The sequence below is a fragment of the Mustela nivalis genome (assembly GCF_964662115.1).
Source record: "Mustela nivalis genome assembly, chromosome: 4".
In the NCBI taxonomy this organism is placed as follows: domain Eukaryota; kingdom Metazoa; phylum Chordata; class Mammalia; order Carnivora; family Mustelidae; genus Mustela; species Mustela nivalis.
The window spans coordinates 149,754,588-149,782,102 of record NC_139023.1 but is presented as its reverse complement, the minus strand read 5'-3'; the positions used below and the strand labels follow the sequence as shown (position 1 = coordinate 149,782,102).

Here is a 27,515-nt window from a genome sequence, read left to right as displayed (position 1 = left end):
AATCCAGTGACTCCCAGTTATCTCCATTTCTCCTTAGTCATTCGTCCCACTCTGGTCTATTGCCCAGATGATTACAGCAGCCTACATACAGGTCTGTCTGACACTTTTTGCCTTATAATGTCTTTTAATTACGAAGTAGCCAAAGTGCCCTTCCAAAGTCTTACTTCAGTTCATGGCTTGAAATCTTCAACTGCTTCTCACTGAATAAAATCTAAATTTCTTACTGTGCCTTATAGTGTTCTATATGATCTGGTCCTCTGACCTTTAATCTTTATGCCTTTTATTTCCTCTTTGTTCACAACACTAAGCCATGTTGGCCTTTTCCTTCCTTCCTTCCTTCCTTCCTTCCTTCCTTCCTTCCTTCCTTCCTTCCTTCCTTCCTTATTTGAGAGAGAGAGAGAGTACGTAAGCATATGAGTAGGGGGCAGGGAGGGACAAAGGGAGGAGGAGAAGCAGGCTCCCCATTGAGCAGGGAGCCCGATATGGGACTCAATCCCAGCACCCTGGGATTATGACCTGAGCTGAAAGCAGCTGATCAACCGACTGAGCCACCCAGATGCCCCTCTTTCTTTCTTACCTCATGAACACATGAAATTTGTTTTGGTCTGAAGAATGTTTTGTATTTGCCTTTCCTTCTGCTTGGAATACTGTTTCCCAGTGTCTTTGCATGGCTACCAGGTCTCTAGTAGGGTGGTCTGCTATTAGAATGGTTAAGATCGGCCACTCTAAGGAAGTACGTTTGCGTTTACAGTGGCCTCAACCAGTTAACCTAAAACAACTGCTTCTGTATCAGTACATTATTCCCATATTTAATCTTTTCAATTGGATATTATTGTTATATTTATATATTTACTGATTAGCTCCTCTCTAATATAACCAAGAATATAATCCTTGAAGGCAGGGACATGGTTGATATGAAGTATCAATGATATGAAATGTGTATTGGTTGATCATCGACATACACTCAGATTATAATATTAGTTTGTCCGTATCATTGTCATCCAGTGATATAAAGAACTATGTTCACAGTTTACAGGGGAGAGAATCAGACCTGAGTGGAGACTTGTGATATCAGGACAGAATTATGAACTTTCTTTCCTAGATTGATGGAAGTTCCACTAAAGAACTATTCCTAAATAGGGGGAAAACTTGTTTATCAGTAGGATTTAGTTGATCAAAGATGTTTATGTTCATCTCAGTTTTGTTGACTATCTCTGCTAAAGTTCTAAGAACAGTAAATTGTAATTTTAAATGACATTGTCAAATAGAGGTTCCTTTACAATGGGCCACTTTGTGCTTTAAGTTGTTGCCATCTGAATGGTGTTTCATCCTTGGAAAAAAAGCACTGTAATGCCAGCGGGATTTCAAAATAACAGCATAACAACAGTGCTGTATTCGTTAGACTTTTTTAGTACCCCTAGCTTTTTAAAGTAGTTGTCTTTACTGTAATGCCATCCCATTCAACTTGGAAATCAGATTTGATACCTCAAGTTGAGGGTCTTATTTTTTTTGACGATCTGCCCTGCCTCTCTCTGTGGAACTCCCAAGTCCTCCAGGAAAAAGATCAGTTTATTTCCAACCAGTCTTTGCCTCAGAGTTTCCCCTGCTGTTACCCAGGAGTTAGAGGGAGCGTTTTGACCCAACGTTTAAGAAGGAGATTTTCTAGACTTAACAGCTATAGCTTTGCCCACTGTATCTCAGATACTAAATACCTCATCATTCTTTAGTTGTCTTGTCCAGGTCTTGCTTCAAGTGGGGAGCCCAGAAGTATTTCCAAGTCCATGCTTGAAAATGGTACAATTCTCATCTTCCTCTTCTAAATAACATACTTCTACCAAAGTAGCACATGATTGTACTTTTTTGTAAAGGCCATTATTAGCTTTTTGGGCCCCTGGTCAGTTAGTATGCCCTTTTTATTTCCTTGTTTGTTTAAATTCTTGGCAATGTAGTTCATTTATTATTATGCTTTCTGTAAAAATATTTAAATAAGGAACTTTAGATTGATTTCTAAAATTTTTCATCTTAGTTTTGTTTTAGTGCTCCTAGAATGTCAAGATATTTCTTGAGTAATTATTTTAAAAAATACATGTGTTCTAGCTATCATCTGCAAACTTTTCAAGGGCGTAGTCTGTCTGCAGTTGAGTCATAAACAAAATATTGAACATTAGAAGGCCTGAGAGAGGACCCTGTCACAGGCAATTCAAGATCACTGCTCAAGGCCCACGGTGACAGATCAGTGTTTCAGCTCTGCATGTTCAGTAACTGCCACCCCCAGCCCACATTTCTTCCTCTTTCTATCAAAGAGATCATGGGAGACATTGTTAGATACATTATGGAAATAAAGGGACACCCTGCCTGTGGCCTTTGTGTCACCAGTCTTGGAAGCCTAAAACACATTCATGCTGACCAGCATTCCTAGACCCCTCCGTTTACCGCCTGACTTTGCCGTAGCTCTGTGTGAGGTGTCTAATGCTGTGACTTAACCAGTAGCCTACAGAGATACGCAGGTGCTGTGAAGCTTGCTCTCTCTTTTTGATTGTGTTTCATTTGCTGCTAGTGCTTGGTTAGTGCACTCATTTCATTCATTAAATAACCAATACCAGATTAAAAACTGTGTTATAGAGTAACATCAAAGACAGAACCCAGAAAAAATAGAAATCAGTGCAATGCCTAAAAGGGATTTGGATCATTCTACAGTAAGGGAAAGAATAAATATGATATTAATAATGCATAAAACTTAGAGATAACAAATAGATAGTAACCTTGCTGAAGACATATAATGTATGATTGACAGAAAACAAAAATAAGAACCCAAAAATGGTTTGAAAATCAACAGATACAGTACATGATAACCAAATAGACCATGAATGATAGCACATTCTTTTCTTTCTACTCTGCCCCCAACTTAATCTTTTTATCATTTGTAAAGCTGTTTCTCTCCATTTCCCACCAAACTATGATGAATGATATTAAAACTTCTTCCTCTTTTATATTTCTGTCTCAGTTCAGTTTGGAGGCCTAAGGTCCTTCTGTGAAATAGTCACAATAACGAAGAAACCCCCACGGACTCGCTGAACACCGCCCTTGGCGTCACTAGACCACACTTAGATTACTGCACTTGGTTCTGGATATGTTTCTACGGGAAATCCATTGACCCATTGGATTTATTTCAGGGGATAACGTCAGAAATGATTTATGAGGAAGGATTAGAGGAGTTATTTATAGCCAACCAAACAATGACTAAGAGAGCTGACTGTATAAGCATTCAAGGGATGGCAGCACCAAGGCGGGGAGAACCGTGTAAGGGCGGCTGGCTACGGCAGGGGGTGGAAGGCGTGTAGAATGACAGAGATGAAATTAACAAAGAGAATGGTAGCAGCTGTGAATAAGTAGGATGATTTAGAGATACAGGGTGCTCTCTTAAAAACAAAACAAAACACTGGTATTTCTGTCACTTCTGTTTTTAAAAAATAAGATTTTGAGAATGTAAAAATAGTCCTGGGATAGGTCCTGTTCCTAGCACTCATTGCTATGTTTTCACTGTTAGATAGAAGAGAGGCAGAAGTTGTGTAATGAGGGAAGGATTATTCTCAAAAAAGTACTTTTAATCAGTGTGTCCTTGACATTTTCAAACAAGAGTGTTCGATACCCTCCCTCATGGAGAGATACAAACATATAACCATGGTGAGACTCTAACGAAGAGATGAATGTTTATTAACTTGTTCTTTGGAGTCAGCAGGTTTTCAGATCAAGCTGCTGTTATTTTTTGGCATTCTATTTCAATATTTGGAAAGATCTCTGTGGATCTTTCCTTGTAGGGTAGAAGTTAGCAGTTTATTCTTAAGATTTAAAAACAAAGATTCTTATATTTTACAAAATGTTTTGGTTTGAACATATAAAGATTTATGTTTCTCATTTTTATAGAGATTTGTTTTTGTTTGTAATCAATTTCTGAATTCCAGAAATGCAAAGATACTGCACTGAAAGAGGTGGCAGCTGACAAAATTGCTGTCTTTGACCTTCTGATGCAAGTTTAGTAACTAATCTGGAAAATAATGAACTGCAATTAATGAAATCTGTACTCATATTCAAGTGTGTTTCTCAGACAGCACATAAAATAATTGGAAGAACTTCCTGCTCTCTAATTAGTTAGATTGAATTAATTTGGCATAATAGCTTTTTTCATGTATCTAGAAGTTTGTGTTCAGATGAAGCTATTTATGTACTTTAAACTTTGGGACTCCAGATGGTGTCTTTGGTTATCTGGAGAATTAAAGAGTTAATACTCAGATTTAATTTCCGCCATCGAAAGCACAGTCATATGTCTGGCTTATCTTTGTTGTACGGCTGTCCCTCTTTAGTGTCCTGCACTTTGCTTGGGATTGTCTTGTCAACCACAGGGATATTTTTCTCCATTTTCAATACTGCTTCCACCGTGGAGGAAGGACAAAGCCTTGAGGGGAGAGAGCAGCACCTTGCACATCTCAAATGCTGATTGAAAAGATGCCTGTGTAGTCGGTGATTCCATCTTTCATGCCAGTGATCCTTCCATATTATAAAATGGAGAAAAAACACACCAACTACTAGTTCTTCCCTTGTGCACAAGATTCTATTGTAGGGCTGCTCAGACTTGGACTCCCTTGATAAAACGAAGCATATAAATGCTTATCCTTGTGTCCTCATCACCAAGGATTCGTCACCATAACTAACAAAATAAGAAGAAAGGGTTTATGTCTTGTCTTCCAGCCTTCAGTGTTAATGTTTGGGTTCCTTAAAGAGTATGGATATGACCATTTCCCCCCTGTAATTTAGTAAGGAGCACACGTAATAAATATATTTGGATATGTTATGCTACATTCACTTGTTCCTGAGTTAACAAAGGCAAATTTGCACAGGCTTTCTGGAGTACAGACTTAAAAAAATTTTTTTTTCAATTCAAGGCACATGATTTCTATTCATTTGTTTTAGGATGAATTCTTAGGTACTTTTACTACTGTTAGTTTTCCAAAATCATGTTTTGCCATCTCTCTTTGTCCCAGAAATATATGGATACTGTGTTGACAGATACTGATTGACAAGGTTCTCTTCACAATAAGGTATGGTCTTGATCTGAAAAATAACAAAAATGAGACTTTCTGAGGCAGTGCAGAAGTTGATTGAAGAGACCTTAGTCTGCTGGTCATTTTTTTCAGAAAATGTCATTGTATGCTTTTGTTTGAGGCTGTAGATGAGATATTGGCCAAACTGTTTTTGTTAAGTGCCATATAGTATTATTCTAGGCTTTGCAGGCCTGTCAAAACTAACCATAGACAATACTTAATAGTAAATGAGTATGGATATGTTTTAAGAAAATTTTAAATTTATAACCCCCAAATTTGAATTTCATAGAATTTTTTCATGTCACAAGGTATTCTTTTAGTATTTTGAAAATGCAAAAACCACTCTTAGCTTACCTGGTATACCAAACAGGTAACAGTCTAGATCTAGGCCCTATTTTATTTTATTTATTTTTAAAGATTTTATCCATCTATATGACAGAAAGAGAGAGCACAAGCAGTGGGAGCAGCAGACAGAGGGAGAGGGAGAAAGCAGCCTTCCCGCTGAGCAGGGAGCCTGATGCAGGGCTCAGTCCCAGGACCCTGGGATCATGACCTGAGCCAAAGGCAGATGCTTAACCAACTGAGTCACCAGGCGTCCCAGGCCCTATTTAAAAAAAAAAAAAAAAGTTTTTTTAAGAGAGAATGCACAGGTTGGGGGTGAGCGGCGAGAGGGAGAGAGAGAGACTCCCAAGCAGACCTCATGCTCAGCACTGAGCCTGACATGGGGCTCAATCTCAGGACCCTGAGATCATGACCCGAGCCAAAACCAAGGCTTGGATTGAGTCACTCAGGTACCCCTAAAATTTTTAAGATTAGCAAATATTCTGGCTTTTAAGTAAATATACTTTGTCTTTCATAGATATTTGAAAAACTAATAACTATTACTTTGAATGAAGTGAAATTATAGCCTTTAAAAAAAATGTTAAGTTTTTTGGGGGCAGCTGGGTGGCTCAGTCTGTTAAGCATCTCCCTTTGGCTTATGTCATGATCTCAAGGTCCTGGGATCGAGCCCAGAGTTGGGCTTCCTGCTCCATGGGGAGTCTGCTTTTCTCTCCCTCCACTTTCGAATAAGTAAATAAAATATTAAAAATAAAATAACATAAAAATAAATAAGGTTTTTTTTTAAAGATTTTATTAATTTACTTGGGAAGGAGCAAGCAAGGGGTAGAGAGGGCATGAGTGTGGTGGAAGGGAAGATCAGAGGAAGAGGAAGAAGCAGACTCCCCACCAAGCAGGGAACCTGATGTAGGGCTCCATCCCAGGATCCCAGGATCGTGACCTGAGCTGAAGGCAGACACTTAACCAACTGAGCCACCCAGGCACCCCATAAATTTTTTCACATAAATATTTAAGTAGCTGTTAACAATTATCATGTGGAAGTTTAAAAAGTAAACTAGATTCTATAAAAATAAACTATCTTCTCTGAGAACTCCAGAAATATAAATACATTTATATTTATTTATAATATAATATATCTACTATATTAATTAATTATATAATAATTAATATATAATATATTTATATATATTTATATATATAAATAACATAGTGAAATTAATCTGTTTTGATGGTCTTACTCACTTTTATCCACTGATTAGATAGTTTACTTGTTGATTGAAAAAATAGGCCTTTCAGGTTTTTTAAATCATTAGGTTCTTCATTTGAAAGAAAATGGCCATAGAAAATGGCCAAAGGAAAGCCATATCCTTGAATGGCTTTGGGGCTGATAAATACAAGGAGAATCTTTCAATGTATATTTTATATCAGATATAATTGTTGATTATTTAAGTTGGGCTTTTATAGTAAACCAAGCTAGAAATATCTTGGAAGACACCAATGGCTCCAGTGATGGGGAAGAGCATGCTATTTTACAAATGTGCTGAGTGCTTACTGTGTGCCAGGCATTTTATATGCATTAGCTCAACAGTGGTGCTGAGTTAGATCAGTGCCATCCAATAGAAATTTGTGAGTTATACGCGATGTTTTAAATTTTCTGGTAGGCACATTTAAAAAAAGTGAAATAGGTCAAATTGATTTTAGTAATATAGTTTACTTAATATAGTCATAATGTTGTCATTTCAATCTGTAATCAAAAAATTACTGAGTTATTTCCTTCTTTTTTTTTTCCTGTGAAATTCTTATTTTTTTTTTAAGATTTTATTTATTTATTTGACAGACAGAGATCACAGGTAGGCAGAGAGGCAGGCAGAGAGAGAAAGGGGGAAGCAGGCACCCCACTGAGCAGAGAGCCTGATGCGGGGCTCGATCCCAGGACCCTGAGATCATGACCTGAGCTGAAGGCAGAGGCTTAACCCACTGAGCCCCCTGTGAAATTCTTGAAATCAGGTGTGTAGTTTATATTTCTAGCACATTTCAGTTCGGATGCTAAATTTTTGTCAGAAATCCTTGATCTGCCTTTGGCATTTGAAAAAAAATAGATCCCTGTGCCCAAGGTGTTCCAAACATACTTAAAGGCACTTTAATTTTTAAATTTACATATTATTCAGTAAAATTAAGTAAAATTAAAAGTTTACTTCCTCAGTCACACTAGCTTAATTTTGAGTGCTAAGTAGCTACGCGGGGCTGGTGGCCACCACATTGGACAGCACAGAGTTAGAGGATGACTCTAGATACTCTGACATTGAGGAAAATGAGATTCAGATAGATAAAGCACCTCATCTAAGGTTACAGAGCATACTGAATGGCATGAGATGAACATTCAAGAAGTAAAGTTGAATGAACAGTTGTGATATTAAGAGATTTCACTGGATCCGATCAAAAATTTTACCAGTGGGGGCACCTGGGAGGCTCAGTGGGTTAAAGCCTCTGCCTTCAGCTCAGGTCATGTTCCCAGGGTCCTGGGATCCAGCCCCACATTGGGCTCTCTGCTCAGCAGGGAGCCTGCCTCCTCCTCTCTCTCTGCCTGCCTCTCTGCCTACTTGTGATCTCTGTCTGTCAAATAAATAAATAAAATCTTTGAAAAAATATTTCCAGTGGTTATATATATAGAATGAATGAATCTAAAGTATTTGAAGGAGGGACTTGTCAAGACATGGAAATACACTGAGTAGGACCTATATGTATTTTATTTCTTGCCCATTCCTTTCTAAAAATAATTATCTGTGGGAGTACCTGGGTGGCTCACTGGGTTGAGCATCTGACTTCAGGTGGGTCACAATCTTGGGGTCCTGGGCCTTAGCCCAGGTTGGGCTTCTTGCTTGGTGGAAAGTCTGCTTCCCATCACACTGTACTCTTCTTCTGCTTCTTCCCCTGCTTGACCTCTTTCTATCTCAAATAAATAAAATATTTTAAGAAAAATTATCTATGGGCAATGAAGAATCATTGACTGGTTTTTGTTTTTTTGTTTTGTTTTGTTTTTTTGTATTTTAGAAAGCTCTTGTGACTGCAGTTTGGAGGGTAGATTTGAAGAGGATAAAACCAAAAGAATCTATTCAAGTGTATATAAAAACCTCATGAGGCATTGTAATATTGGGCAGAAAAATTGTCACCTTCCCATGCCTGCATTGATACTTTGATGTCACCGATCAAAAGGGGCATGTGCCAGGTAGTGTAAAAGTGTATCTGGTAGGGACCAGCTGGTGGCCACCTGTCATCCTCTCTGGATGGCTTTGCTTAGCGAATGCACGTGGGCTGGATTACCACCTTCCAGATGTGCAGCCCCTGAGGTGATCAGGTCTACACGAACGAACGACTGATGGGTTGGGTAGAATGCTGAGTTACTCATTTAAAATAAGACATATAATTGCAAGGCAGGTGGACAAAAGTGCTGCTTCACCAGATCACCCTGGAAAGCCAGAGTGTAAATCCTGAGACTGCTCCGTGAATGGGGACCACCTGCGGGAACCAGATCCTGCTGGCGGCTGACGTGTCTGTCTTTGGACCAGCGTGGGTGCTTCCTTCAGCTTTCTTCCTGTGACATCACAATGCCCCTCTTGCAGCCCAACCACTCTACCTCTGATTAACATAATCTTTAGAAAGTACGTTTATATTAAGTTATTGCTGAGTCTTGATCTTTAGGTAATTGTACATGTATGTTTTTGTCCATTGTTTATTACTTTTTTTTTTTTAAGATTTATTTATTTGTTTGACAGAGAGAGTGAGAGAGGGAATCCAAATAGGGGGGTGGGGAGGGAAAATCAGACTTCTTGCTGAGCAGAGAGCCTGATGTGGGGCTCAATCCCAGGACCCCGGGATCATGACTTGAGCCGGAGGCAGACGCTGAACTGGCTGAGCCACCCAGGTGGCCCTGTCCATTGTTTATTACTTTTATCAGTACATATTTGGAGATTAGAAAGTATTTTGTTTATATGCGCTCTGTCAGATTGGTTTTATTATATTTTTCTCACTTCAGCAGCATGAAAACCAAAGGTTGTCTACTGGTTATTTATAGCAAAGGTAAATCGTACATCTCATATTCTTGTGCTTGGTTAGAATTTTTAAGAAAGGGGGTACTGCCTAGCTGTCTCAGTTGATAGAATGTGTGACTTGATCTCGGGGTTGTAAGTTTGAGCCCCACATTGGGTGTAGAGATTACTTTAAAAAAAAAAATCTTGAGGATCATACTTGCTTAGGAACTATTGGAAGATGACATTTGAGGGTATATCAAACTCAGTGTAAGGGGTGATTATTAGGAAACATTCATTTTTCAAACAAGAAAGAATGCATCAGAAAATTCAGTGTTTTGGACTGCAGTGATGATTTTTTGCTTTAAAATATTTATTCTCCCTTCTACCCACCCCAGTGCCCAAATTTCAGAATGTCTATTCTTTTATTTTTTATTTTAAGATTTCATTTATTTATTTGCCAGAGAGGGAGAGGGAGAGAAAGAGAGGGGGGGGGGGGGAACACAAGCAGGGGGCGTGGCAGGCAGAGGAAGGAGCAGGCTCGCCGCTCTGAGCAAGGAGCCTGATACCGGACTCCATCCCAGGATCCTAGGGTCATGACCTGAGCTGAAGGCAGACACTTAACCAACTAAGACACCCAGGTGTCCCAAGAATGTCTGTTCTTTTTCTAAATTCTCTGTAAATGGAAAATTTGGCCTTTGTCATGTCACTTAATTAGCTTGTTCATTTACGTATGCATTTATTCAACATGAACAAACATGAAGTTACTCTTTTCTGTACGGGAATACAGAGATGAATGAGCCCTAATCCCTACCCTTCAGAGAGCTAAATAGGGTGACATTACAGATGCCGTAATATGTGTATGTCTGGGACTGGCGTGGTGAAGGCATTTTCGGGAAGAGGAGGTCGTGCCTGAGCTGAGACTGATGCGCACTGGTGCTTACCAGGTAGCCCCGACTCCCTAGGGAAAAGGAAGGGCTCGAGGAAGGCTCCAGACAAGCAGTGTGGTCAGTTCAGAGTGGGGTTAGCACCACAAGCGAGGCACGAGTGCAGCCTCACAGGGAGGTGAGGGTCTTTACATGTTGCCAAGGTGTTAAAACTCTATGCTTTGAGGCAGAGGGGTCCCCCAGTAACTCAGATGCCTGGTTGAAATTCTGAGCTGATCTGCCCTGATTTCTTCATTCATGTGGCATGTGAAAACCAGAGTTTAAAAATGGTGGGTTATGATAAAGATGTGACCCTCATCTTTTCCCTTAAATACTTTTGAGTAGCTCTCTTGCTTGGAACCCACTCATCTGCTAAGCTTCAGTGATGCTCAGTGGACAGCGCGACTGCACGTTCAGCTGGTGCTTGGGGGTCGGTCCTTTTCCATCTCTGTGACTAGCTCACTGGGCAGCCTGAATGCATGTAACCACTGGGTGAATGTCTGCGAGCCTTGGTGTCTGTAGTGCGAGATGTAGATAATTATACTTCTATCCACTTGCCTCTTGGGACTTCTCCTTAATATTTATAGCTGCAAAAGACTTCGCAGTCATTTTTATTAATAGTTGCCAGATGTGTCGTAAGGATTAATGAACTTATGATCTGAAATGTTTTGAGCTCCTGGAATAGGAGGCAACTGCCTGCACCAGGGATGTGTAAAAGAGCATTAAAATGCAAACAATACACATTTGGAAATTTGAGCTCTTAGGTGTGAAGGACAAATGGCACACTTGAGATTTCAGTACACTTTGTAGGTATTTTTGGTATCCTTAATGAAGCTCCTGAATTCATCACATTGCCCAACATACAAGGCTGGGTCCCCGCACCCTTGCACATGGGCCCACACACAGGCGCACATGTGCATGGACATGGGTTCTGCTAACACCACCATGACCCTTCTTCCTGTCATCCATCCTTCCTGGGCATCATCTTTGACTGTTTCTACAGCCTCCCCAGCCAGTTGTTTCCAGGTGTTCCGTAGTCTACCTCATAGCTCTAACTTTTCACTTCCTTTTCCTCTTTCCATCCAAGTTCAGGCTCTCAGTAGCTCTCCATCAAACCCATGATGCAACTTCTTCATTGATCTCTCCAAGTTTCGTATCCCTATTTAAGGGTTAATCTTCTCCAAGCATAGCTCTTAGCACCAGTCATTCATTTACCTTTCATAGCTGGACTGCGGGTGAGAATCAACCATAAGCTCCAAGACCTCCTGCACATGGCCCTAACCTGCTTCCCTCTGCCCCGTGCAGGTCACTCTAGATTATTCTCTCTTCCCCGAGATGTCCTGGCAGATTGAGTAGCTTTTCTGGGGGCAGAGGTGGCTGTAGAGGGAACACATCAGGCACAAAGAGCACCATGCCTTTGCCTTGTCGTTCTTCATGTTGGAAGTATCCCTCTGCCCTGGGAAAGGCTGCTCAGTCTTCAAGGCCTGTCTCAAAGTCAGATCATCCCCGGGAGGATATTCTAGGCCTGTTTCATTTATCATCCCTTCCTCTGAATCTTCTTTGCGTTTGAAGCTTTCATTCTAGTATCTTTCGTTTTCCTTGATGTTTTGGTTATTTGCATACATGTCCTTGCCGGTCTGCTGAGAGCAAAGCCTGTGACATTGTGATCCTTGCGTTCTTCCCAGCACCTGTTGCAATGCCTTGTACGCTGGGAGACCTAAGTCTTTGTTGAACTGAATTTGTATAGTGAATCAGAGTCCCGGTTATTTCCTTCATGTAGGACAGCTTTATGGAAAAATCTGAAATACATCAAAGTAGAGAGACGACGACAGTGAATCCCTGTGTGCTTGTCACCTAGTTTCAGTAAAAATCAATACAGAGCTGGTCTTGTATGCCAGTACCCTGCCCCCTTTAGCCTGCACCTTTCAGAGTCCTTGGTTGGAGAAGTAGCCACCTGAGGCTCACTTGGCCAGAGCTGGCCTTTGGCAGCTGCCACCACCTGTTCGCACGGAGGGAGCTGCCCAGAGCTTCTAGCATGGGAGCCAGAGAAGGAGGTGTGCTGTGAGTACCTGACTTTGCTCAGGACCCATTCAGACCCAGTCCCCTTTTCTTTGCGACACTGGGTTTAGCCATTTCAGGTATATGTCATCAGTCAGTGTCCTGATTCCCCCTTCCTCTGAGTGGTGGGCTCGGGGTGGGCCATTGAGAGCGACTGGTGGTGCAGGGAAACCTGTGAGGGAGACCTGAGGTCTTAGTGTGATGGCCCAGAACCATGATGTGGGGCTCTGGGAGCCTGGAAGCCCATGGATTCACTGATGCCACAGTGTCACAAGCCTATCCCTTCACTCATGGCAGCAGATATTTTTTTTTAAGCATTGACTGGAGTTTTCTAATTCTCCTGAGTCCTGGGGGAAAGTGTTAGGTTATGTTTCCGTGCTCTGTTCAGGAGGGCAAGAGTCCTCTCATCTTAGAAGAGGCTCTTTTTTAGGTGGTTACATTCCACTCTTGGTGGGATTTTATGTGTTTATGCTTTAAAGTGGAATGTTTCACCCCAATCTGGTCTGTTTTAGAGACGATCTAACTCAAGAATGTAAGTATTTTGGAGTTTGAGCTTAAGAGACTTTTTTTCTGCCTTTACGAAGGAGTATGCTGTGAACACCTTTCCATTTGTGGGGGACTTTAGATACTATGGGAGAAAGTAAATACAAAAAGAAAGATGATGAGAGACTGTGGATTCTGAGAAACAAGCTAAGGGTTTTGGAGGGGAAGGGTGTGGGGGGCTGGGTGAGCATGGTGGTGGGTATTAAGGAGGGCACGTATTGCATGGAGCACTGGGTGTGGTGCATAAACAATGAATCTTAGAACATGAAAAAAAATTAAGATGTCAAAATAAAATCATATATTAAAAAAAAAAAAAAAGACAGCAGCCCCTGTATTCAAGGACTATAAGGTAGAGTGAGATACTTGCTTGAAAATAACTGTCACTTTTCTACCGAGCTGCCAGTAGAGTGGAGGAATGGAGATTCCCACAGGTGGTGTGAGAGAAGCGATGTGTCATGCGAGTTGAGGGGACCTACTTACTGCTCCAGGCATCCCGGGAGAGGCTGGAAGGCCTGTGGTTCAGGCCCTCATCTCATCCAGTGGCCTTGCCCCAGCCCCCCAAGTGTCCTCCCTCATCCTCTTCCGTTGGCCTCTCACATTGTCTTCCTTAAACTTGCCATTGATCGTGGCTGTCCCTGGCCCTAAGCCCCCAGTGACTCCCCAGTGTTTGCAGGATAAAAAGTAACATTCCTTTAGTTTATCCCTAGGTCTTCCCATCTGTTTACCCATATCTCCTATCATGTCCTACTTAATCGCCTGGCCTCTGTGTCTTTTCTCAAATCCCACTGCCGCTCCCTAATTCAGCAGAGTTAATCGCTTCTTGCTCTTTTCTCCCAAAGACAGTTGCAAGGTGTAACTGGTTATAGTGGTGCCCTTTGCCAAAACGCAGTTATTTGGTGCTGTGAACTCAGGCTAACCTTCTAAGTGCACAGTCCTATTCCACATAGGCTTTTGTCCCTTCAGTAAGAGTTTGGGCTGCTCAGTAGGAAGCCGGACTTCGGCTGTCCAGCCTTGGTGCCTGCAGACAGTCTAAAGCATCCTGGGAGGCCCTGAAGTACCTAGGGTCAGAAGAAAGGAAAGGGAAAGACAAGAAATCTGCCTCTCTACACAATTTAGATTAGGTAAGAGATGAGCGGTCAGCTACTTTTCCTTTTGGATCCAACAAGAGAAAAGACACTCCTACTGCATGGAAATGAACCACGACACCAAATTTTGCCGCCTCCTGTGAGGCTGTGCTGGCAGAATCCTCTGGGAGCTGGGCATTCTGAGGCAAGGTCCAGACTCTGGTCCTGGAACAGGGAGACCAGAGAAGGGGCCTGAGGCTGGTTGATGGAATAAAGGCAGAAGTGGTAGATTTGTAGTTTCTTCAAGAAAATCCTGTCAGTTTCTGTATCCCAACGCCATTGTAAACCCAGCAGCTGCTAAAAGAATGTCTGATTTCTTCTCTTTTGCACTTACCAGCTTCTTCTTCTGACCTCTCTCTTTCTTAACCTGGTGCTCTTTTTTTTTTTTTTTTTCTTTTTAACATTCCTTGAACTGCTTGTCCATAAGTAATGATGTCCTTTCTTGTGCTATTGCTCACACAGCCATTAATTCAGGCTCTTATTCCCTCTCATCTGTTCGGTTGCTGGAGTCTCATCAGTGATCTGCCTACCTTAGCCTTGAAGTATTTCTCCAGTCCCTTTGCCTTCTACTACCAGATCCATCTTCTCAAGCTCCTGCTTTCTTCACTCAGGCATCTCTGGTGGTCCTCATCCTTACCTGATTGGGATACCAAATCCTCCCTCCATATATCTGTCCTTCTCTGGGGTATGCCCCAGAGGTGGGCTCTAGCCAGACCGGCTTCCTCACTCCTCACTTCCTGTGACGACACTCTCCGGTCCTGCTAGGGCATCAGTTCTCCCTGCCCGTCAAGGCTTGGTTTGTGTTCTGCCTCGTGCCTGAAGCCTTCGTCCTGATCTTTCCTGTTCCAACCCTTTGTCTCTAGCCTCCAGTAACATTTGTGTGTGCAGAACAGCCCTTGATGAACACGTGCGGTATGTGAGAGGAGAGAGAGCCTGTGAGTGTGTAAACATGCCCTATATGTTACTGTTCTGGCACATTTCTGGTGTTGCCAGCTGCTTACTGTGTCCTTATTGCTTACATTTCCCTGTGTAGTGCAGCGCCACTAGCCCTTGGCATGCCTACTTGGCAGTGACTTACCAGAATTCCCAAAAGTTGTGAAAGTTTATTTCAACTAGGTCCTCCTGAGGGGCTTTCCAGTCTGTTCAGTGAAAACCTCTAGTTATCTCTGTTCTGCTTCTCTCAATCCCTCACGCCTGCCTGTTCACTTGTTTCCTCAGCCCGTGCCCCGAATCATGGTGCAGTGTGCCTTGGCAGACGCTGGGACCACCGGAGCTCTGGAGGTGAGTCAGACGGGTGGGGGGTGGGCCGGGGACAGAGGGACACCTTCACTGGTGGCAGCCCCACGTGTAGGGGGGTGGCCCCGATGCTGTAACTGTTGAGTCCACACCCGTGGGTTTCTCATTTTAACGCTCCTGTTTTGATAATTAGCTGTAATATAGGTCACTGTCTTCTCCCTCTATATTTTCCTTGTTCCACTTTTCTATTTTCAACTTGTTAATCATATGATTGCTAAACTTTTAGGTGCTTGACTGTTAATGTAGTCTGTTGCTTTAATAGCCCACTGCTAGGCAAAGGCGATTTCTATAAACAGAACAATCTCCTTATTCCAAGTGTTTGCTTAATTCTCAGTTTTACATTTCATTCTGATTCATGATATCAGCGTGAAAAGACTAATGCTAAGCTGGGGAGAAAATAGTCTCTTATGATCTCCCACAGATGAACAGCACTTCTCATCTTATGAATAGCAAATCTATTTTCTCCCACTGTGTGTTCATTCTCTTAGGAAATGCTGTATCTTCATCGGAAAATTTTATTTATTAAAACAACAGAAAAAAGGGCAAATAATTTGGAAGGGAATTCAGCCCTCCACGGATTCAGTCCTTTCTGAAGGGCCCTTTCTAATTCAGGACACTTTGGTGTTCATGTGCTCCCCCTCCACCAATCCCCTGCGAGTGGTGTTCATTATTTTGCTGAGGCAGGCCTGTGGCCCCAAGGCCAGTGGGACAGAGGGAGACAGAATCTTTCTGGTGAGGGCTCCAGATCTCCCACAGCCTCTGCAGCTCACGCCACTCTGCTGTTCGTCCGGTGATTTTTGCAAGGTTAGGCTTTCCCAGCAGTCTCTCGAAGTGTCAGTGGTAAAAGAATAACCGAAGGATGGGAGTAGGTTTCCACTCACCTATCAATCCAGTCAAGTGGGAGCGGCTTCCTGCAGTGCTTTCACGGAAGGAATCAGGCTGCGCTTGGGCTCAGCAGGAAAGAACCGTGCAATCAGGGCTCGCCTTCTGCCACTGTGGGTCTCTGTTGTCACTGCAGATCTGACCTCTGATACCTGGTTGTCACTTACTGGAGGCTTTGGATAAATCCTTGAACCTTGCTGGGCCATGTTATAAAATGCATATGGTCAGACTTCTGGCCTACATCAAGGGATTCATGTGGAAGCAAATGGGATAATGACCAGGGAAATCTAAAGCACTGTCACTGGACTGTTACCTCCTCAGGACGGGGGAGAGCTGGCCCTTAGACAACTGTCTGTGTGGCAGTGATGAGGTATTACCCACCAGGGGAAAATGGAGCACCCACGAGTCCAGAACCAAAGTTCCTGTTCAGATTCCAGGCTCTTGTAATTTTGTTTGTGTATTCTTCCCTGCCTGGTCAGTGATATTGAAAATAAAATAGAAAAGAATAAATAAAGCACATACAAGTTGCAAAAGAAAAATGATTGAAGGATTGCCTAATCTTTTAGAGTATTTATGCTGGTGACAGTTATTGATCTATTGGATTTAGTAAATTTTGCAGCCTAGAGATCCATCACAAAAATGGGCTGTTAATCTCAAGAGGTGCCGTTAATTTCGTACCCTGAAAGTGTGCCTTGTGGGGAAAGGAGGGCCTCTGGAGACAGGAATATAAATGACAATTCACGTGAAAATGCATGATTTATCAGACTGCTGAGTTAAGCCAAGTAACTGTAAGAGACTTATAGATCTCAGCTGTTTCCCAGTTCAAATAAATCCTGTATTTCAAATGGAAAGTGGCCATTCCTGTAATATAAATAATCTTTCCGTAAATATTGGAAAACATATTTCTTTTTCTGAACAGCACCCTTCTCCAGTGCTCCAACCGCATTCCCCATTCCTGCTTTCTCCCTGGCCCCGTCATTGTGAATCGGGAATAGAAAGGGAATCTGCTCCCTTGTTCAGATGGCTCCAGTTACCAACAAGGGAACACCTTAGCAGCACCTCAGAGACAGTAGAATGTGGACGAGCCAAGGCTGTTGTCATTCCCCAGGCGATAGGGCCCTGTGTGCATCTCTGCCAGTGTGACTCAGACAGGTGATCCTAGAGGGGGAGGCCAGCCTCTGCGGCTTTGACCGCGCTCACCCCCTCTTCACAATGGGGGATGTGGCTGCTCAGCTTGTGTCTCCCTGGATCAGGGGGCCCCCAACCCGTGACATGGGACTGGCCTGCCCGTCTCCTCTTCCACCAGACTCCCTGCCGGGAGCCGCAGGTCAGCCACCAGGCCTGAGTGTTATTCCTGGCTGTGCTGGTGAAGCTATGCTGAGTCCCTTTTTCCTCCCCCAAGCAGATCCTTGTTCTAGCTCTGCAGGAGAAAGGCGTGAAGTCCATGGGGGCAGGGGATCTGTTTCTGTGGGAACAGGGTTCTGAGCCTGAGTGCAGCCAGGCCAGGGGTGCTGGTGGGTAAGGAGGGGCTGGAGATTTAGTGTGTACCTCCTGGTTGCTGCATCTGTGGTGAGGGCCTTTTCCTGCCTTGTCAGGCCTCACAGACCCTCGTATGCCTTCTTGCCTACCACCAAGTGAGCACTGTCCCACACCAGCCGAGTGTTCTGCTATTGAACTCAATTCTGACACTCTCTACCCAGGGACGGCGCCAGCGTCCACAGGTTAAGGCCTCAGGCCCACCAGACTCCCCCCACTTTGGATGCCAGTTGTACGCCCCAGTTGTGACCTGTACTTCTGAACAACCGGCTGTAGATAAGATTTTTCCATGAGCTCCACCTAAGTTGGATTGATTTGTTAGAATGCTTCACAGAATTCAGGAGAACCATTTTACTCACTAGATCACCAGTTTACTCCAAGGGGTAGGACTCAGGACAGCCAGATGAAAGAGAGGCATGGTGCAAGGTGTGGGGAAATCCCGTGACGTTCAGCCTCGCTGGGTGCCCCGCTCTCCCCACAGGTCTATGTGTTCATCAGCCTGGCAGCTAGCTCCCAGAAGCCTGTCCTTCTGGATTGTTCTGGAGGCCTTATTACACAGGCACGATTGAGTACATCTTTGGCCAATTATGATTAAGGCCCCTGCAGCCCCTCTCTGCGTCTTGAGGCCGTGAGGCTAAGCTCTCATCACAAGGGTGGTTCCCCTGGCAACTGGCCTGCCATCCTGAGGTGCAGTCCCAGAGTGTCCGCTTTACGGTGAACTCAGGTGTGGTTGCAGGGGGGTTGTTAGGAATATCAAGACACCTTTCTTGCCGTTAACATTGAGGAAACCCAAGGGTTTCAGGAGCTCTGTGCCAGAAACAGGATGAAGGATATGTGTTTCTTAGGGTGAGTGGCGCTATTACAGACCGTGGTTAGACTCCTGAGTATGTACAGAAGGGGAGGAGGGGGAAGTGGCAGGCCATTGGCCGCCTGCCGAGCTCTGGGTGCCGTGGGAAATGCAGCAGCCGCCTGGGCCATGGTGGGCTCTCGCGTTGAGTGCGGGTCAAGAGCCCGGACCAAGCAGGGGCACTGGTACGGCCCCAGGGCGGCCCCAGGTCTGCCCCAGTGCACCGCCACAGCTTTCTGCCCTCCAGGCTGCCGTGTTTCCGCTGGCAGAATCTGTCACAGTTCTTATGGAAATGAGCCGCAAACTTGGCATTTTAACTAGTTATCCTTGCACCCTCCCCTGCTCCAGGCTCCCAGTGTGGCTCCCGCGGTGACCGTGCCCCTGGCCCCCGTGAAGCTCCACGACAGACCGACTAAAGCACCCACGCCGCAGGCTCCGGAGGTGCAAGAGGGGCCGCCCAGTCCCCTGAGCGAGGCCTCCAGCGGCTACTTTTCCCACAGCGTGTCCTCCGCCACGCTGTCCGATGCGTTCACCCTTGGCCTGGACGGCGCAGCCGCCGCGAGTGGGCAGACCCCTGGCTCGCCCCCACTCACCCTCTTTCAGGCCACCCCTGAGACGGAGCTCCCGCTTCCACCCGTGGCTCCCACGGCTGACAGTGACCTTCCTGCCCGCCCGCTCAGCCGGAGCTGCCTTCTGTCGCCGGTCCCGGCAAAGCAGGATGCGTGGAGTGACAGCAATGCCTCCTGCGACACCAAGGAGCCGGTGTTCTTGGAGAAGGAAGAGGCGGGCGCACCCCCGATGCCTCTCCCCACTTGCACCCCCCAGAAGGAATCATGCAGCCGGCAGAGTGGGGGCGAGGTTTCCCCGGCCACCGAGCGGCTGGGAAGGCCCGAGGACCGCGAGAAGCCGGCCTCCGGCTCAGAGCTGGACATTTCCAAACCACAGGTGCCTCCCGACCTCCTGTCTCTGTCCCCTGCTCCCGCGTCCCCGTTCAGAATCCAGAAGGTGCGGACCTCCGAGCTGAAGTCCTTCACACGCATGCTGGGTGGAGACCCCAGCTGCTCCTCCGCGGTGGAGGAGGACCTGCTGGCTTCGGGGGCGCTGGGCGATGGTGGGGCACGGGCACCAGCCCTGGGAAAGCTGGAAGTTTCCTCCGATTCCGAAGAAGCCAGTGAAGTCCCAGAATGGCTCAAAGAGGGAGAATATGTCACTGTGGGCACCAACAAAGTGGGCATCGTGAGATACATTGGCCCCACCGACTTTCAGGAGGGGACGTGGGTCGGAGTGGAGCTGGACTTACCTTCAGGTGAGTGGTGCTGCTTGGGCCTCTGGTTCCCTGCCTGCAGTGACTCAGTTAAGGGTGGGGTGGCGGAGGAGTGCTGGCCCTCACCCAGCACTGCCCGGAACCTACTCTGGGCACCTAGGCTATTATTTGACCTCCCTGAGCCTCCAGGTCACTACTTTTCAAATCAGGAATAAGAGTTTCCTAAGTGTTCTCTTTGCTTAACCTCCAGACATTTTTCACAAACTTAAGACATTAATTGAAAGCTACTTTTAATTTGGTAATGAATCTAAGCACTTTTTTTTTAAGTCACAGAGGCATCTGCTCTTGAACTGTGACAGTCTGACAGTAGCTCTGTGTGCTGTGTCTGCTCCGATTGCAAACATGGGTGCCTGTGGGGGTGCTGGGTGCCCGGGCTGGAGAACAGAAGGTGGCTGATCTAAGGTGCTTTACAGGCTCACCCGTCTCTTCAGTCTCATTACAGAACGGGACATTCTGCCACCGACTGCATTACTGTTTTCCGAAAAACCAGGGCCACAACTTAAGGAATTACTTGGTCCTTCAGATTTATTTATTTATTTATTTATGAGAGAGAACCCGAGCAGGGGGAGGAGTAGAGGCAGAGGGAGAAGCCGACTCCTTGCTGAGCAGAGAGCCCCACATTGGGCACCATCCTGGGACCCTGAGATTATGGCTTGAGCAGAAGTCAGTCAGCTGAGGCACCCAGGCGTCCCCAGATGGTTGTTTTTTTTTTTTTTTAACCACGTCACATACTGTAAAGTCTGTCTGTTAAAAGTGTACAGTTTAATGGTTCTGATATATTTACACAGTTGCACAGTCATTACTACAGTCTAATTTTAGAAGAGGTTCATCAATCCCCCCCCTCAAAGCCACATTTCCATTTGTAAGGTAGCCTCCTCTCTAAACTCCAGGTAACCAATAGTCTATTTTTGCCTCTCTAAATGTGTATGAAGTGTCCCAGTCTAGACTTCCACATAAAGGGGATCAGGCAGAAGGTGGGCTTTTGGGACTGACTTCTTTCACTTAGCATGATTTTCCAAGGTAGATCCGGTTCCATCTTCTGTCAGTGTTTCATTCCTTTTTATGGCCAAACACTAATCCGTTGTGCTCACCTTGTGTTCATCCGTTCGTCACTGGCTGGACATGTAGGTGATTTCCACTTCTTGGCGATTGTGAATAATGCTGTAAGTTGTAAGTGGTTCCAGAAGAGGCATGTAGCTGGAATAGTTTTTAAAGGAGAGTCTGCTACTACGTGCAGAGGAATTGGGAGAGAAGTCTGTATCTGCAGTTGACTCAAGAATTACAGAGGGAGGGGCACCTGGGTGGCTCAGTGGGTTAAAGCCTCTGCCTTTGGCTCAGGTCATGATCCTGGGATCGAGCCCCACATCGGGCTCTCAGCTTAGCAGGGAGCCTGCTTCCTCCTCTCTCTCTGCCTGCCTCTCTGCCTACTTGTGATCTCTGTCAAATAAATAAAATCTTAAAAAAAAAAAAAGAATTACAGAGGGATTAACAAATAGATGAGTTCATCCAACAGTTCATATTAAGCACCTGCCATGTTGCAGACACTGTCTTGGATCCCAAGGATACCTTGGGGAGCAAAACAGAGTCTGTGGTTTCACTGGACTTTCATTTTAAGAGGGAGAGAATTGCCAAGTAGACAAATAAATAATTAAAATTTGATAGTAATAAGTATCATAAAGAAAATGAAATGGGTTGAGTGGGCAGGATGGTGGGGAGCCCGGAAGCAGGGACCCAGTGCTGGGGGTTGGTGTGTGCACCCTGGGAGCTGTGTGATAGCAGTGGCCCAACCTGAGAGGTGCACTGAGGGGACCTTTGTTGATAGACAGCAGAGGTAGGGGGGAGGGCAGGTCAGATGTGCAGAGAGTGAGCATAGAAAATTCATTACTGTTTTTGCTGCAGAGATCGGGTTCCCCACCAACCCATCCCCATGGCACGCTGGCATTTAGGGGTCACGAGGGCCCCTGTCCCTCTGCTCTCTTGAGCGCTGGGTTCTCATTCTTCACCTTAATGCATTTCTTTTGCTTTTACAAAGGAAACTTCCTCACACCATCTCAATAACATCAAGTGTGACATCTAACTAGCTACAGTGGTTTAATTTGCCAGTTTCCATCTGATAAGTTCAGGAAAAGTAATCGTTCTACCCACAACTCCATCCTAGGTTTACGTGTGGACCAGCCAGGTTGAAGAAGGTCCATGCCCCAGAGTGGGGTGGGATTGGTGACTTGCTTGCACTGGGGCATTGAAATGGCAGGACCTGAGGCTACCTGTCCTTGGGGACCACCATGTGCTGCCCCGAGACAGTCACCCCGGCCCCCTTTGCTAAACAGTGAGTGCCTATGCCCCCCAGGGAGCTGTCAGGCACACAGGGAAGGGAGCTAGGGTCCTGGGAAGTCACCTCCTTGTGCTCTTCTGTCTTCCCCTCAGGTAAGAATGACGGCTCCATCGGCGGGAAGCAGTACTTCAAGTGCAACCCAGGCTACGGGCTGCTGGTGAGGCCAGGCCGGGTGCGCAGAGCAGCAGGCGCGGGCCGGCGGCGCAGCGCGGGGCTCCGGCTGCAGGGTGCCCCTGAACCCCGCAGGAGCAGCACTCTCACTGGCTCCGCCACCAACCTGGCTTCTCTGACGGCGGCTCTGGCCAAGGCAGAGGGCGCTATGGCGCTGAGGGCCGACAGGAGCCAGAAGAACCCCGAGAACCGAAAATCCTGGGCCAGCTAAACCAGTGCTGGGCGCCACCCAGCACCCCCAACCCTGGGTTGCCTCTTCCCGGGCTGCCAGTCTGCTTCCTTCTGCTTCCCAGGCAGAGGCTGACGGGGAAGGGGGGGTGCCTTTTCGGAGCCTTGCTAGTGACAGCCCTGGGGTGGAGTTGGGACCTGAGTGGGCAGGGACACCTCAAACCCCCTTCCGTGGGGAGCATGGCGAGGTGTCCTTTCTGCACGAGGCAGGGCTGCTGACCTCTCCCTGCTCCTCCTGGGACTCTGGAAGCTTCAGGTCTTCCTCTGCCCAGAGAATGGGGAGGTATCTCAGCAACGTAGAGGGGTTGATGGTTCTAGGAGCCCAGAGCAGTCCTGGATTGTGAGTGTCAGTGGGGCCCATGCCTGGGGTTTTCCCCTAGGGCTGTTGTTCTTTTTTTCTGTTCCGATGACCCCATTAACATCTTAACCATCCCAGTGCCTTTCTCTCCCTGCAGAGGTGGGGCCTCCTCCCTGTGCCTCCAGAACCAGCACCCAGCAGACCCATGCTGGTTCTGGCTTGCTCCCTAGGCTCACTGTATCCCTCTGACCCCCGGAGTCTCTACACCAAGTAACAGGCTCCCATAAGTGCCTCTCGCTGGCCTCCTGGGGCTCCTGGCACAGGGTCCTGGGTGCCCTAGCAAGGGGCTCTGGGCCTGGCCCCTCCCATCTTCCTCTCTTCTTTCCACAGGGTTTCTTAGGGCTTTCTTTGTGGTTGTGTTAGCATCTTAATACCTGCAAAGTGTTTTCTCTTTACCATTTATTCCCTTAACAGAGTGCTTGGAATATATTTATTTATATTTATTTTTTCAAAATCCGAAATCACTCGCGAGCCACAATCGCCTGCCCAGGCAAGAGTGCCCAGGGCTTGCCTTGCACATCAGCAGCCCGTGAGGTCGCTCAGAGGATGCAGGTTCCCAGGGGCGAGAGGGTGATGCCCCTCCTTATGTCATGACTGATGCAGATACACAAGTGGCCTTCCTCTAAGGTAACAGTGACAACTTGGAGAATTACTTTATTGTGCTTCCACAGTAACGAAGTCAGAGGCATCACGACGTTATTTGGTGCAATTCTGGTTTCTTGGAAGGACCTTAGTTAGACTAGTTTCACTTATTGGCAGTTCTCTACCCTGACTCCCTGACCCGAGCCTGGGGGACCGTGGCCTTGAAGGGCTCCCCACATCCCTGCGGCTGGCCTTTGCTGAACCACAGACATGGCCCGGACAGCACGGGCCCTTCAACAGCATTGCCCGGCTCCTACCCTGGAGTCTTTTCCTGCCGGGCGCACTGGGGAAGGCGTCTGTGGAGGCGGGCAGAAAGCTGGACCCTTGTAGGCATGGGTGGTACGGTGGCCCTGAGGGGGACGTGCTGGCTGGGCAGCAGAGCCGCAGGGTGCTAGGGCCGATAGGGCCCTTCCATGGCAGAGCCGCTGCTTCTCCTACTTCCTGCAGCCCTAGTCCAGTGACCACCTGCCCTGGGCGTCCTCACCAGGGTCTGATGGACCCCAGCCGTCAGCAGGAGCCTGGTGGACACATGGCTGCTCAGGCCCAGAGTTTTGGGTCAGGATTCCTACACAGCACTCCTGGAAGGCCTGTTTTTAGTTCTCACGTTTAGACTCTTAAAAAACGATGCTCAGAATGGCTTTTCTGAAAGGTCTCATTCTCTAGGGATTGGAAGCCCCTCCTGAGCAGTAACTCCAGGTTCCCTGCCCCTGAGTGAGGCTGTGTGGGGCCCGCGGCCAGCTGGGGAAGCAGAGACCCATGGGCCCCCCCCAGGTGTGGACTGCTGCAGGCTTGATCCCCCCCAGGGAGGAGCCCGAGATTAATTAGCTCCCATTAATTACACGTGGCGGTGCCCGCCAGCCGCTGGGGCCCAGCTGTGCGCCAGGTGGAGCGCTGCCGCTCCCGCCCACACCACCACCCCCTCCCCGGCCCGCGATTGGACCTCTGCCCGGGAGGGGGTGGTCCACGCTCGGCGCCTTCCCCGGACCTCTGTCTCGCCGGCCCAAAGCGCGAGCTGCCCCCCCACCCCCCGAGGATGGGGCCGGAGCTACACCCCCGGCATAGTTTCAGCTCCGCAGATGTTCGTGGTTGCAGAGCTGGAAGGAACTTCTCAAGGGGAACAGGCTGAAACCGAGGAGAGTTAAGCGCTGCCTTCCAGCTTGTAGAAGCGCCAGCGTCCCACTCCCAGCGCGGCGCTCTCAGCTGTTCCAGAAGCACCGGCCCCTCCTCACAGCACCCTGGCTGCCCTCCCACCGCCTGGAGCCCCGGCGCTCTGAGCGCCCAGCTCCCCCGGGACCAAGCCTTCGCCGTCCGGTCCTCGCCCGCAGGGGGCCGTTGGCCCTGCAGGTCGGTGTCTCAGTTCCTCCCGTCGTGGCGGCCACGAGCGCATCGGGGCTGGTGGTGTGCTCCCCGGAGGGCCGGCCTGGGCCGCTACTGGGCGCCCCAGGTGTGAGGGGGTCCCGCCCGGGGCGGCAGCTACGCCCCCGCGGTCCTGCGTGCTCTGGGCCTGGGCTCTGCGCTTCTGCTTAACGTCCTTCCCGGCGCAGAAGTCTAACAACCGGTGTTTAGTTAGGACTCGTCTCTGTGGACACCAGCATCCGTGTGGTTCATGGACGTAGGTCCCGCCACTGCCCCTTTCTCTGAGGGGAGCAGCTCTTGCTCCGGTAGCCTCAGGTTACCTGCCTGTGGGCCCACGTCACCCACCAGGCTCCCTGGGAAGAACAATGGAAGGTGGCTTGGCCCTTCACGATCCTCACTTACCAGGCAAAATACTTGCTGGAGCCCAGCTGCCGGTATCGTGGCGCCGACCACGCTCCGTGGAACCGTCTGGGGAAGGTCAGTTGGGAGGCGAGGGCTGTGGTTCTGGCTCTGTCACTAGGGTTAGTTCAGATGCAGCAGACCGTGATGGAATTCTGGGCTGGAGCAGGGTTTTAGGGGCCAGAGCTTGCAGGGACAATGGAAGAGCCTGGACAGACTGAGTTCCGAGCAGCCCTGGCATGGGAGGACTTTCCAGACCACCTCTCTCTGCCATGCTCCCCACCTCCCCTTTGCCAGGGGCCTACTTTTTAAACACAGGGGCAAGCGTCCTCTGCCTGAGATCCCCCCACCGCGCCTTCCCATTCCCTGCATCTCTGCCTCCCCCATAGCAACCCCCCCGCCCCTCCCCCCAGCATGGGCTTTGGGCCATGCTGGGCCTTGAGCACCTGAGCGAGGGCCGGCCAGGCCAGCTCTGTTGCCTTCCTGGGTGGGAAGGTGGTTGTCCTCTTGGGAGGAAGGTGCTACGGCGGCATCTTGCCAGGTGTTTCCTGCGAGTGGAGTGAGCTTTGGGATCCATCCCGCAGCATGTGAGAGAGGAGCCGGCCGTCCTGTAGGTGTTCTTGGGCTGTCACCACGGCTGGGTGGTCACCAGTGCCCAGAGAAGCGGGTGTGGCTCTTGTGCCCCAGCTGTGGCCCTGCGGGCACCCTGGCAGCCACGAGGGCTGGGCCGGATCCTTGCAGGGACAGGGTTTGCGGCCCTGAGCCGCCTCTCTTCTTGCTCCCTTCCAGGCCAACGTGTCGCTTGATAACTCGGGGTGCACGTGTCACTCCGTTGCAGTCTGCTGTCATCCTGGGCAGCCCGGGGTAGCCCCGCTCCTTCCCAGGGAGAGCAATGCGAGTCAGATGGAGGCCCGTCCTGCTTGGTCTGTGGCCTCCGCTCTGGCTGCTTGGTGCACAGTGACATGAAGCAGTGACACGAAGTAGACGTGGTCACTAAAGCCATAGCCCAGGCAGTCCCCACAACCCAGCATTTACTGGGCCAGAGGTGCTGTCTTTTGGGTCATGTGATCATGGGAGAGGGAGGAAAGGGCCCCATTTCCTGTCTTCTGTTCTCCCCTTATGGGCGTTATGTTAAGCGATGTGTCAACGCTAGGATTCCGGGAGGAATCCGGGTTCCAGCAGGTCCCAGGCTCTGGAATTGGGGGTGACAGCAAGAGGGGATGGGCTGCCTGGCCACAGGTGCAGCATGAGGACTTGTCAGAGGCCAGATAGGGGCTGCAGCGGGGACAGCTGTCCAGAATCCCAGCCTGGCCAGAGGGCGCGGGAGCAGAAGGAAGCACAGCCAGCGCGTGTAGCTAGGGCCAGCCATGAAGGGCCTCGTGTGTTTGCTGAGAGATAGGAGCTTCCGTTGAGCTGTGAATGGGACCCTTGCAGATTTGAAAGGCTTTAGGTGTTTCCATCCCCCATTACTCCCCTTCCCCTTCTCCTCTTGGCTTAATGTTCCTTGTATGTGAGGCCCACAAGAAGTTCAAGGGTATTTATTTTCTTGGCTAAGATTAGCCCTACTTGCCCGGGGTCGCTGGAGGCCTGCGTCTTGGACAGGGAGTGCCCAAGGAGGCAGCCATCTGTCTGTCGTGCCTTACCCTGGGGACGGCGAGTGCAGCCTGTCTTCTGTGCCTAAAGACACTGGCTCGATGATCTCCACAGGTCTCTCTCTCTCAGAGAAGTCCGTCGTGCCTTCAGCCGGGCTACTGACACTAATTTTGTGGGGAGGGTCTTGGAACATCTCCATGTGCGGAGTTCTGTAAATAGGATGGGTTCACATATAATGAAGTGGTTCTGATTGGGGGACTGTATTGATTTGCTGCACATGAAATGGGAGTTTAAAAAAAATCCAAAGACTCTGTAATGAATTGTAAAGACTGAATGATTTGTATTATAAAATGAACTAAACCTCTGTAATTTTGTACCATATATGCCTTCCTCTCTTATGACCAGCAGCCTCTAAATAAAACCCGATTTCGTGCCTA

General features: G+C 47.7%; 1 protein-coding gene across 5 annotated transcripts in view; it reads left to right on the top strand.

The window, feature by feature from the left end:
- Window positions 1-27,515, top strand: part of KIF13B (kinesin family member 13B) — a 200,073-nt gene extending 172,558 nt beyond the window's left edge. For 3 of the 5 annotated variants that reach the window (XR_014310662.1, XR_014310663.1, XR_014310664.1), the window contains 4 exons: window positions 15,333-15,395; window positions 19,024-19,981; window positions 22,424-25,144; window positions 25,175-27,515. Coding sequence is in view for 2 of the 5 variants with exons in the window: in XM_082726865.1 (XP_082582991.1) it covers window positions 15,333-15,395; window positions 19,024-19,981; window positions 22,424-22,713 (1,311 nt within the window). In the remaining 3 variants the exon portion in view is untranslated. Of the gene's footprint in view, window positions 1-15,332; window positions 15,396-19,023; window positions 19,982-22,423 lie in introns of all 5 variants that reach the window. The other 2 variants (XM_082726865.1, XM_082726866.1) reach the window with 1 other exon arrangement.